The sequence below is a fragment of the Centrocercus urophasianus genome, unplaced genomic scaffold (genome assembly GCF_019232065.1).
Source record: "Centrocercus urophasianus isolate 14NV4802_14NV808 unplaced genomic scaffold, USGS_Curo_1.0 seq_14, whole genome shotgun sequence".
NCBI lineage: Eukaryota > Metazoa > Chordata > Aves > Galliformes > Phasianidae > Centrocercus > Centrocercus urophasianus.
In genome coordinates this window covers 18,917,573-18,929,867 of record NW_024884586.1, presented here as the reverse complement: position 1 = coordinate 18,929,867, position 12,295 = coordinate 18,917,573, and the positions used below count along the sequence as shown (strand labels likewise).

Here is a 12,295-nt window from a genome sequence, read left to right as displayed (position 1 = left end):
GAAAAGCTTTAAGTAATTATTTCTATTGTCAGACCAAAGAATGCATGGAACAGTTTAAACTGGAAGATCGGGTGCTCTGTTTACACAGCAGATGGCGGATCCTTTACGCAGGCCTTGCAAATGGCAGTGTGGTTACATTCAGCATAAAGGTTGGTTTGTTTGAATATTGGCACTTAAAAGCCCACTCCAATGCAGTTTCAACTTCGTTTTTCTTTCTGTCCTTTCTCTTGAGTAATATGTGTATTTGTAACTTAGGTATTTTGATATAAATAGTCACTTTAGTCCTTCTTAATCTTTCTTATCCCTTCTCCCCTATTCTCCAATTGCTTTTCTCTTAACTAGTCTGGTGTTTTGGTTTCATTAATAAGTTTTGAAAGCTGATACATGTACCTCTGTGTTTTTTTTTTCAATGAATGCTTTTTGCTCTCCTTTTTCTAACTCTGAAGGGGGATTTACCGGGCTTTTCCTTAATCACTTTTTTTGTTTTGTTTTAAAGCCCAGTTAAAGGAATTACTTCCTTGATTTGGAAACTTAATTTCTAGTTAGTCATAGCAAAGTTTTAGTTCTTAAATACCAATTTTTCCACTCCAACAGAACAACAAGAAAGTTGATACCTTTGAATGCCACAGCCCTAGAGCAGTGAGCTGCTTGGCCACAGCTCAGGAAGGAGCACGCAAGCTGTTGGTAGTGGGCTCCTATGACTGCACCATCAGTGTACGAGATGCGCGGAATGGGTTGCTTCTCAGAACTCTTGAAGGTCACAGCAAAACTATACTCTGCATGAAGGCAAGTGTTTCCTGAAAATGTTTTTTGACAAAGGATCCTTAGAACTGGGCAATGGAATTCCCAGATCACAGCCTGAACCAATAGTTGAGCACCAGGTGAGAAGGTGTGGCTAACTCAAGGTGCTCAGTTGCAAGCAACTTACCTGAGTGACCAGAAGGGGTGGAGTGTGGATCCACCCCTCCTCACCCTCATTTTTAAGGGTTAGCAGTCGAGGGAACAGCATCTCTGTGAATAGGGATTTTGCTCCTCTTGAGCTATTACTGTCATCATAAGGGGTCAGCCAATTTTCCTTATTACCTGCTATTGCTCTGTATTGCCTGTGTCCCATTTGAAGGCACTGTCATAGCTTTCTTTTGCTGTATACTGTCATCTTTTTCCTTCATCTAATAATTAGTAGATTGTGGTAGACAAGAGATGCCTTCTCCATTTCAAAAGATAACAATGGTTTGATAGGAAAACTGTCATCGTGCTGTAGAAGCTGATGTTTATGTTTGTAGGAAGCACATTTGTTTCTTCTTATTAAACAATTTTAGGGAATCTTGAAGTGTGAGATCCTCAGAATGAAAGAATGGAGGAAAAGTTGGTAAAAAGGTGAAGCTAGTTTTCACATACCTTAATTGTAGAAACCTCTCAGGAAACTGGAAAAAAAAGTATCTAGAAAACTATCCTTCAGTAAAAGAATCACTATTTATTCTGAACTAAAAAATGCTTTTTGCATAATTTTTTTCCTTAAGTCTAGGCTTGAAATTTTTGAGCTGCTGAATGTGGACATAATTTCAGGATACTACTAAAAGGACTCTGTTACTGGTATAGCCAGAGCCAGCTTTCCTGTCAATAAACAGTCTTCAAGTGGCATATATTGCATTTCAGATTGAATGACTCTATTCATGTTAAGAAGATTGTTTTAATTTGTCATTATGAATGACATAAGCCTGCCCATTTGATGGTTACGTTACATCAGCCCAAACAATAAAGTATTGTCTGAAGTGGTTGTATATGCTTGTCTGGCTGCTTTGCTCTAACCACAGTCATCTATAAATAGGGGATGACTGTTCCATACGCAGTCCTTGTTGTCTTGGATATGGTTCACTGACATGCTGTGTTTTTCCTTGTGAACTCTCTGCCCTAGTCCAGCGTGCATGTCAGTGTATTGTGGCTCCTTCTTGATCCATGGTGGAACTGTTTAGCATCCTTTCTAGACTGATACTTGTTGGAAACACTGTCTTCTATAACAAAAGCACACAGCAGATTCAGCAGTAACAGGAAGCATTAGGTTTTATCGTGCATGTGGGAACAGCATTCTGTATTTGGTTCACTTGGTCCTGGATCTGGAGCTCAGCTAGCCCTCAGAGAGTAGCCTGCAGGATAAATTAGCCTGGTGGGCTTCTAATGTCAGTTGTGAAGTATCAAATTATCATTAGGATAGCTTAATATACTTCCTAGCTCTCAATTAACTTGGTGCGTGTGTTTTTTTGTACTTGGTTGATTTTTCTTATCTGTCAGATACGGGAAATATTATTTTGCAACTTCAATCATGAATCAGAATGTTCTGAACTTTTATCAGAATGTTTCATTTGGCTATTTCCATGTTATTACATAGAAGTGAGTAGAAATAACACTTTTTTTTTTTTTTTTTGAAAGGTTGTGAATGATCTGGTGTTCAGTGGTTCCAGTGACCAGTCTGTCCACGCCCACAACATTCATGTAAGTCTTTCTCTATAAAGCTGGAATGACTTCTGTTAAGGCAGTGAAAACCTGTGCTACAATGTCAATATTGTAAATAATTATGACTGGTGGTAGAAAAAAATAACCTTCAGGAAAGAAAACCATATGTTTCTGTTCTTTAGTTAATGTGACTATGCACTACCGTAAAGGGGGGATGCATGGGGTAAAATACCTTAGGAAACATCGCTAAATGTGTTGACTCACTCAATATGGTATATAACACCCTTTTATCAGGGCCTCTTGTGTTTGTGAATATTTCTACAAAGCTACTGATAATGTGGAAAGGGTTTCTGTAGCCATGCAATGAATGAGACTAAAATTTACCACATTTTCAGTTAATTGACAGGGAAAAAAGTATATTTCTGTGTATTTAGCTAAATTTTCTCAATGGTCCTTGTGGCTACATAAATATACTGGTACTGATCAACACGGTACCAATTGCAGGGTAGATGGGAACATGTAGATAATAATGGAAAGAGGGGAAGTAGATTTCTCATAGTGATGTGCATTTCTATTGGGCTGCAGTGACTCCTTGTTAACTTAAGCAAAGAAAATATTCTTTATCATAATCTGTAAGTGCTTTTGTAAGAAATGGAAGTCTAATAAAGGATATATCTGTTCTGTGATTGGTGAGGGTTGAAGCTAGCAATTCAAAGTGAAACTAAAACAGTTTTGTTTCACTAAAAATGATAAGCTGCTTGGCTCTCCTTGTTCTTGGCACAGACTGGAGAACTGGTACGGATCTATAAAGGTCATAACCACGCAGTAACGGTTGTGAACATTCTGGGGAAAGTGATGGTAACAGCATGCCTCGATAAATTTGTTCGTGTTTATGAACTACAGGTAAGAGTATAGATGGTTATTAATAAAATCTACCTAATGTGTTAAATGATTTCGAGAAGTCATCTTTGTGCTTACTGGTCTCTGGCCCACTCAGAATTTGCGGCCAAAATGCGTGAGCTTTAAGAGAGCATAACCTCAACTATTATTATCCAATGATAATTTCAGCTCAAAGAAGTGGGAAAGTGACTTCATCTTCTTGAAAGATCAAACGTAACAGAAGGAATCACAGAAGTAATGGAAAATAGAGAGCTTTCATTGTGCCTACAGAACTTGGAATATCCACTGGGTGGAGTGTTGATTGCTACCTAGGAAACTGCTTTTGGAAGCATTGTCACTTGCATGTCTGTGAAAAATAACTGTTAACTATTGTGCCAGTAAATGTCTGTTTCTCTTTCTTTCAAGTCACATGACCGCTTGCAAGTTTATGGAGGCCATTCAGATATGATCATGTGCATGACCATCCATAAGAGCATGGTAACTTCCCTCTTCTCACTGATCTCAAATAGGAAGTTGTATTTTCCGAAAGCATTTAGACAACTTTATTTTTTCCTCAGATAATGAAATGAATTTGTTCTTCAGCTAAGGCAGAGGTATTCACAAATGTCAGCCAAAAAATCAAGTTGTTACAGCAGCCTTGTGTTTGTGTAATATTATTGAATGGGTAGCTTTCGTAAGAGCTTACACAAAGATAAGCACTTGTGTTAAGTGCACAGACTTATTTCTTCAGGCAAGGTAGAGTTCAGAAACACTTCTGGATAAATATTTACATAAAATAGTCAGTAAAAGTACTTATCTGCATGATGTGTAGGAATTTGTTTGCTAACTTTCAGCTTATAGGATATGTTAAAAGGTCATGGTCATTATCTGTAAAAACAGAATTGATCTATGTATTGGAATACCTATGGCCCAAGCTTCACTTCTCATATGAGAGAGATGGAGAGCTAAGTGCAGCCAAGCTTTGTCCTCTCAGTCTGAAACTTGAGTAGTCCTGCTGTAATAATCCATTCTGGGCATTCTGAAATCAAAGAAGCATCCAGATAAGTGGCTTTATTGAGGAATGAAGGACAGTAATTTTCTGTGGTAGTCAAAAAAGGAAGTTGTAGTCTGTCACCCACAGCAAATTCGCTGTTATATCCTAGTGATGCATTTCCAATAGGCAGAAGGACTTGAAATAAATAAAACTTCCAGCTTGTATGGTTCTCTGTATTATTGGTTTAAATAATGTATGACTACAAGAATCTTACATCTAATATATTCTACCCTGAAACCTTCTTCAAAACTTGATTTCATTTGTTCTATTCCCAGCTTTTTTCTTCATAAATACTTCTTTTACAGATCTACACTGGATGTTATGATGGCAGCGTCAGAGCTGTGAGGCTTAATCTGATGCAGAACTATCGTTGCTGGGTAATGAGCAAAACATCTTTGGCCTCTCTTTGGTATAGCTTTTATACTGATTTCTAGAGGTGGTCACTATTCAACCTTGGGTAGCTTGACCTTTGATGTATTACAGTTCAATCTTTTAAATATCACTTTGAGTATATACTGTTAGTTGCATTTCTCATGCTTTGGGGGCAAGTCAATGGTAGCATCTTCGAACTATTTTTCTTTTGGATGATCTTTAGATAGTGTCATGAAAATAGTTAAAAGAGCAGGAAAAAAACCAAACCAACAAAACAATGATTCTGTCTCTGGAAAGCTGAAGTTCTGTAAAGGCAAGGCCTTGTTTTCCTAAACCCATTCTTGCTGATGATCTTGAATGATGACTAGAAGCAGGAAAAATCTCAGACTTATAACTGAATGAAGAGAGTCCACTGAGAATGTATGGAATAAGAACATTAAGAAGTTAAAGGAGGCATGTGTGAGAACAATCCTTGTTGAATATTGTTGAGTTGCAAGAATAAAGGGATTAACTACTTTTTTTTCCCCTGGGTGATTTTTGGGTATGCTTTTTTTTTTTTTTTTTTTTTTCTACCAGTGGCATGGATGTTCACTGATCTTTGGAGTTGTTGACCACCTGAAACAACACTTGCTAACTGACCACACCAACCCAAATTTTCAGACCTTAAAATGTCGTTGGAAGAACTGTGATGCTTTCTTTACTTCCAGGAAAGGTTCCAAGCAGGTATTTGATTCAAGTTTGTATTTGGTACTTTGGTACTATACTAGAAAGATTTAAAAAAAAAAAACAAAAAAAAAAAAACCCCAAACTCCCACACCTAAATATGAAGTACATGCTGTCAACACAATTATGGGACTTCTACTTCTCTTAAAGATTAATCTTCTGTTCTTAATAGCCTAACTGAATGTAGTTAAACCATACAAGGCTAACAGGGTTCAGCTTGTAACAGGTAAGGAGTGCACTGGTGTATAACTTGAGATATGGTAAACTTAAAATAGTTTGGTTTAAAATCTTACATGGAAGTGGTAAAACTCTTGAAATGCCACAAGAAATTCTGGTAACTATACTTAAGATGTTAAGTTTTTGTGGTATAGTTTACTGTTTAAGATGAACAAATATCAGTTTGAAGTATATTCATTTAACTTTTATCTGTACATGCAATTTCTGTGGATACTGTTGCTGTGTACTCTTTGCTGGAGACTGGTTTTGGTAACAGTCTGTGCAATTGTAACATTCTATGTTAATGCCAGAACAGATGTAAAAACTGAAGAAGGCTTGAGAGTTGGAGTCTAGCTTGATCAAGTCATGAGGAAAGAGGAGGAGTAGGAAGATTGTGCCATTTATGTTGATATGTAAAATCCATGCTTTACTCTATGGCAATATACTGTGCCTCTCTGTTGACTGCTTTTGATAATACACAATAGAAGAAAGCTTCTTTTAGAACTGAAAAACAGAAGTAGAGTACTTAATTTCAGTTTATGCACTTTCCTTAGATAGGATGCATTTACCTGGTAAGGCTTTCCTGTCAGAAAGGAAGCTCTTGTTCTGTTTTCTTTGAATAACGTGGTGCACAAGATTTTATGTAAATTATAATAGCTTGGTATTAATTCTTAAGAAGGCTTATGCCAAAAATTTATTTTATCCGGAGTGTCACCTTTACTGAGGCTTATAGAATCTTTTAGTTTTTGTCTTTTTTTTTTCACTGACTTTTGTTTCTTTTCTAGGATGCTGTGGGACACATTGAAAGACATGCTGAGGATGACAGCAGGGTTGACTCATGAAACTTTTCACCTCCCACATTGGGAAGTAATTCATGTCAAGATTATTCCAAATAACATCAGTTTCTTACTCCAGTCTTTTCTCTTGCTTTTACTACTTGGAATGCAAAAAGGAAGTGGAGCTGAAAAGCCTTGCTACAGAGCTGAAGGTTATGTTACATGCTGTAGACATAAGGCTGGTCACTTAAGAAGTGGCCCAAATGTAAGATTCTGTCAAGTTTTCAATTTGTTGATAAATAAGACTATTTTCCCCCCCATCTGCCTTCTTTTATGAAGTATGTTCTTGAGAATGTTTGGGAAGTGCAGAGGGGTGTTGAGAAGTTAGATGACGATGGGTGCTGGTATTTACACACTCAGCTTGAAACCTGTTAAGTGTCTAACTAAAACATGCCTGTTTTTATTAGATCTATTTTTGCTGATTTTAATAAAAATCTGCAAACCAGAACATCAAAAAATCTGGCAGTGTATCCAGAATACATATTGGCTTTCTTCATAAAAAGAAATGGTATTTTATGGAGAACTGGAATGAGTTTTTTAACGTTAACTGTAATTTATATTTTAATCTTTGTCTAAAAAATTTCTATAATTGCCACAATATATATGGTGACAGGCTACCCTAAATATTACACCTCCTGAGGTGTTTTGGTGTTTTCTTTGGAGGAAAGCAGTCCTTTGACAGGTATGCGAGCAGCAGCAGAACAGCTCTGCTCTCATCCCTTTCAATCTTAGTCTCTCGTAGGTCCTAATGTGCAGGAAGGGAGAAACCAGTATCAGCTTTTGTTTCTCAGTGTAACCACTATTATTTGATACATCACTAGAGTTGGATTCCTTATGTGATTCCTTTGGAATTCCATAATCCTGTATCTTTATTACAAAGCAAACAAATAGAAGTTCAAAGTCACTATAAAGTAGAAGAATTTAGATCTAGTGTTACTTTGTTTCTGTTGTGAACTGGCTTAATTTGCTGTATTAAGTTCACAAAAAGTCAACAGGATTCTATGATTTTTAAGTCTAAAATTCTCAAGCAGAAGCTGGGGATACAAAATGCATGTTTAATAGAAAAAAAAATTATCTTGTTTCCAGAGATGTACATAATGGACACAGGGAAGCCAGTGCAGAGTGGAAGAGTCTCTACTTGTGCAGGTGCCTCTGCTGCTGTCTCTTAGGGTTGCAGACTTGACCTCATTTTTCTATCGTGTTCAGTGAAATTGAACTTTTGCATTCGTGATGCTTTTTAAAGTAAGATGAATCTGGCGAAGAAGTCTCTCAAACAATGAAACTGATCTGCCAAAAACCTTTTTGTTGGTGTTTGACTAGCCTTCTGCTTAAAAAAAAAAAAAAAGCAGGAGTCTCCTTAAAATGTAGCAGAAGATAAAGATATTCCACTGTCAAAACTGAGTCACTTATAAGCATATCCAATGCTTTTCAAAGTGAATGTACTGCTTTCAGTGGATATCTCTTTAATCATCCATTCTAGACTTCCTATGCTATCCATAGACCAAATGTATTTTGTAGCTTCATTCTTTGACTGCAACAGAATCTTTTTAGGCCAAGACTGACTGAAGGAGGCCCATTGATGTTCAGCTCTGCTATCAAATCAAGGGACTTCAGGGCCTTCTCTGAAGCACACAGTGTTAATATTGTGTTATTGCACAAGCATAATTCCTCTGTATTTGCTTGACATTGATGTTTTTTTTTTCTTGAGAAAGACAGGAATAAAGTAGGAACAATATACAAGAGAATCCTACTTCAGACATAGGAATTCTTGAGGTTCCAATGCGTTTTGTAGTTCTTTAGGTGATTTTTTTTGGAGGTGTTTTATTGTTGCTGTTGTTTGTTTTTGTTTTTATTAAGATGTTTGTAGACAGGAGAAATAAAAGCAATATGTGACTTAGACTCAAGGCAGCTTTGAGAGTTTTATGTATTTTTTTGAGGGGGGGGGGAATGCATTGTTTTCTGCTTTATTGCTCTGGAATCTCCAAGGGTGTTTGAGATATTTTTTGTTTTTTTGTTTTTTTGGTTTTTTAATAAGTAGAGGGTTTCATATGACTTAAACTATTTCCACCATTACTGATATTAAAGAGGTTTTTTTGAACCCCAGTGAGGGAGATGTAGAAGTATGGAAGGAAACAATATTGGCTTTTTGAGCTATTCTTCATCAGTTGTGATTGAAGTGATGGCATGGAGCTCTGTGGTCAAAGGACAAGCATGTGGAGTGGTTCTATCACTAAACATTGTGTGTGAAAGTAGATTTTGATACTTGGTGATTCTTATGCTCTCAGCTGATGCCTTTGTTTTCAGGAACATGCAGAGATCTTTCTCACTAAATGTTGCAACAAAGGCAGTTATTACACTTTATTTGCATTCCTGGTTAGTTATTGTGTTGATCTTTTTTAGATGGTGTAAAAGGAGACTTTTCTTGTAGTCAGTGATATTTCCTTCTTTGTTCTTAAAAACAGTCCGATCCAAAATTTTGGACTTCAGAAATCCAGCTTTAGCAGTGGTGTCTTTTGCTACTTCATAGGTGGTTACAGATCCATTTTCAGAATCTTTAAAATGGGTAAGAGACAGGAAAATAGCAGAGCTGCATGAGTGCTTATCAATTTTGCTTTCTATGTATGAAAAGATATATGTATATTACTCAAGGGCTCAGAGGAAATATTGTGCTGTGTTGTCATGAGGTTATCTTAACAGGATTTGCTAGGAAGTTGTCATGCAGATATGAAATTCCACATACTTCCTTGGACTTCTGTGGGGAATGCAGCTTCCATTAATGGCTGTTTGTTTCCTCCACATGTGGTTGCAGAAGAGCAATGGTAAATTGGTGTGTTAGATCGGCAGCCATTGATGAGATCCTCTCCAGGTTTGCAACTGGGGGTTCTGACCTGTGATATACCTCTGGTCAGAGAGTGGTCAGGAAGGGCCATTGTGAAACATGAGTGGGGCAACTTCCATGTGAGAAGCAGCACTACGCATCTGAAGCCAGTGTTCAGGACTGTTTTTGTTATGAGTTTGGTTTTTATGCAACTAAGGAGTTGTGGGTGTGGAAGAGTGAGTGAAGTGAGGGTTGATTTTTTTTTTTTTTTTTTTTTTTTTTTTTTTTTTACGGTTAGCTGTTTTTATTTCATTAGTCAAATGATAGATATGAGCTCTGGACTTGCAGAATGCTGAGGGAACGTGGGTGGAAGTCACTGTTCTCTTCTTAGCAGTCCGATGCTGCTTGTTCAGCTGCTTGTTCAATGGGCATGAAGTGCTCAGAGCTACTGTATGTATCTTTTGTAATATGGAGATGGGAGAGGCTTTACTGAAACCAGTTAGATATCATTCTTTTCAAAAGTGGGGAAATGTGTTGTGGTGTGCTTATATTAAGCCCTACCCAAGCTCAAAAAGAAGAGTGCAAGTAGCATAAAATAATCACTTCAAAAGTTCAAATGTGCCACAAAGCTTTATCTGACATGCTCACGTGTTGAATCAAAAAAACAGTGCTTAGACTGGTATTATTTGCTCCATTTTCCTTCAAATCAAAGGAAAAATAATAGCTAACTGACAGCGCAGCACTGCATGGCCTAGTGCTGTTGCTTCCCTGTCTGGAAGGGGCCAGAGGGAAAACTTGCATCTGTTTGTATGAAGATGCATTACATACCCCAGCTTCTGCTTGCCTTGATTAAGGTGTGTGGTTGTGGACCTTCCAAACAGTTCAGCTCTGTGCTGCGCTGAAGTAGCGCAGGTCTTTTTGCACATTTGCAAACCATGTACTTGTGCTAAATCATGGTAAACAGTGACTGAAAGCTCACAAACTGTAGGTTCCCAGAAATAAAAGCATGGTGCTGGAAAGATTTTTTTTCATTCTCTAAAATTAAAGTGTAGGTCTGGATAAATCTTGGTTTCCAGGCTTTTATGGTACTATAGTTCAAACGTAGTCTTAAGTTGTCCAGAATTGCAGAATATATGAGGAAGGATAAGGAAACGGTATCAGCTGCTAATAGTAAAATATTCAATGGTGAAAGTAAAGAGCAAACTGTGTAGGTATATATTCTGTCATATGCACCTGCCAGCTTCTCAAATTTCATTTGGCTGCAAATATTGATAAGTTTTTAAAGTGGAATAAAACAACGTGGTTGAGTAATGACTTAAGCTATGTAGAACATTTGCACAGATTGACCTTGCTTTTCCTCTTTCATTTTGGTACGAAACTGTGAGTGTAATAATGAAACTTCACACAGCCAAAAAATGAAAAGAAAATAAAAATAAAAGTTCTTTATATTGTTTATAGTTTGTCAGTCTTCTTTGTTTGGAATAGAAAGATTCTTTCACAGGGTTCAGTAAAGTACAACATTATGTTCCCTTTGTGGCTGGCTGAAGTCAGCCAGGCTGTTCTGGAGTTGTGTGTTTTATGCTGCAGTGGCCAAGCTTCATTGCTGACAGAGAGGGCTGATGCAGTTTTCTGCTTGCAGGGTGCAGGAATTGAAGATGTCATAGTTCAGCAGGGAAGATGGAAACCATCCACCCAACAGAGGCCACAAGACAATGCACTGAGACAGGCTTGCTTCATGGCTTGTTGCAAAGGGAGGTTCTGTAGAACTGTTTTTCACTCACTGGGAGGTTTAGAGCCAGTTTCAATTGCCAGTCAAAAAATCCAGATCTTTTGACTGGTAGACTTTGTTTTTCTGTGAAGACCCCAACCAAGAGCATCTGCCTTATTTCTGTATGGAAAATAACAGCGTAGTGGAGATAATGCATGGCTGGAACCCGGGGCTCATAGTATTCCAGTCATCATGGAGACTTAAGTTGGGTTAAAACAAAAGCTGAGCTTAAAGGTTAACTCATTACATAAACTATGACTTTCTTACTCTTTCAGAGGAAGTTACAGTACAAGACAATAATATTAAGAACTCTATAGTCAAAAGGTTTATGTGTTTCTTAGTGATCCCTCAGTTAAATGTACAAACTATCAGAATAATGTTGGGTAGATGCTAAGATTTGTTTTTGTAGTTTTGCTTTACTGTAGCAGATTGCTTTCTGCTGCTGCTTTTTAGCCCTGTCATCCTCTGTTGCCTTGTGACCATGTGTATGAGAGTGGCTTTCCTCTCAGAAGTTCTCCTGATAAAGTCTGGCCTTCGTGCTCTCTGTTGTTGCTGTTTTTTTCTATCCATTTTCGTGCTGATCACTGACCAGTTCTGAAAGCCCATCAAGCTCACATTTTACAGTGCATCTGAAGTAAATCAGTAAGTGTCTGTAATAAAACCAGCTGCTCTAGCTCCAGAAGAATGATGGGACAGTGCTCAGTACTCTGCCTGTGTTGGGGTCTGGGCAGTTCTGAGATGAAAAGAGAACCCAGAAACTGTTAGTTAAGAAAAATAGGACCCTGAAGACAAATAAGTGTGCATATGTCATTAATGTATACTTTATGTGGTTTTTTTTTTCTTTCTTGAACTGCTTCCTTGAAAGCGGAAAGCCACTTTCTCAATGTTACTGAGAATGGGCTACAATTAAAAAAAAAAAAAACAAAAACAACCAAACACCAAAAAACCAACACTCTAAAACTATTGTATGTCCAAGCATGGTAGCGTGGAGATACTAAAAATGAGAGCAAGTAGTTTAGTTCTGCTGCTTCTACTGAGGCAAGAGCAAGGCATACACAGACACTGCAGTCTGCTGTGCATGGTGCCCACTTTTCCAGCACAACAGAGAATCAACCCACAAAGCTACAGCTGTAAAGACATGTGATCATGACTCATTAATGTAATTAGCACAATCTCAG

The 12,295-nt window shown here is 37.6% G+C and overlaps 1 protein-coding gene across 3 annotated transcripts in view; it reads left to right on the top strand.

Moving 5' to 3' along the window:
- The window catches only part of ZNF106 (zinc finger protein 106), a 36,044-nt gene extending 26,446 nt beyond the window's left edge, over positions 1–9,598 (top strand). For all 3 annotated transcript variants that reach the window (XM_042814301.1, XM_042814299.1, XM_042814300.1), the window contains 8 exons: positions 33–149; positions 595–786; positions 2,428–2,490; positions 3,235–3,354; positions 3,757–3,828; positions 4,690–4,761; positions 5,333–5,479; positions 6,481–9,598. In XM_042814301.1, coding sequence (XP_042670235.1) covers positions 33–149; positions 595–786; positions 2,428–2,490; positions 3,235–3,354; positions 3,757–3,828; positions 4,690–4,761; positions 5,333–5,479; positions 6,481–6,537 — 840 coding nt within the window. In that variant the 3' untranslated portion in view covers positions 6,538–9,598. The remainder of the gene's footprint in view (positions 1–32; positions 150–594; positions 787–2,427; positions 2,491–3,234; positions 3,355–3,756; positions 3,829–4,689; positions 4,762–5,332; positions 5,480–6,480) is intronic.
- Positions 9,599–12,295: the final 2,697 nt, after the last annotated feature.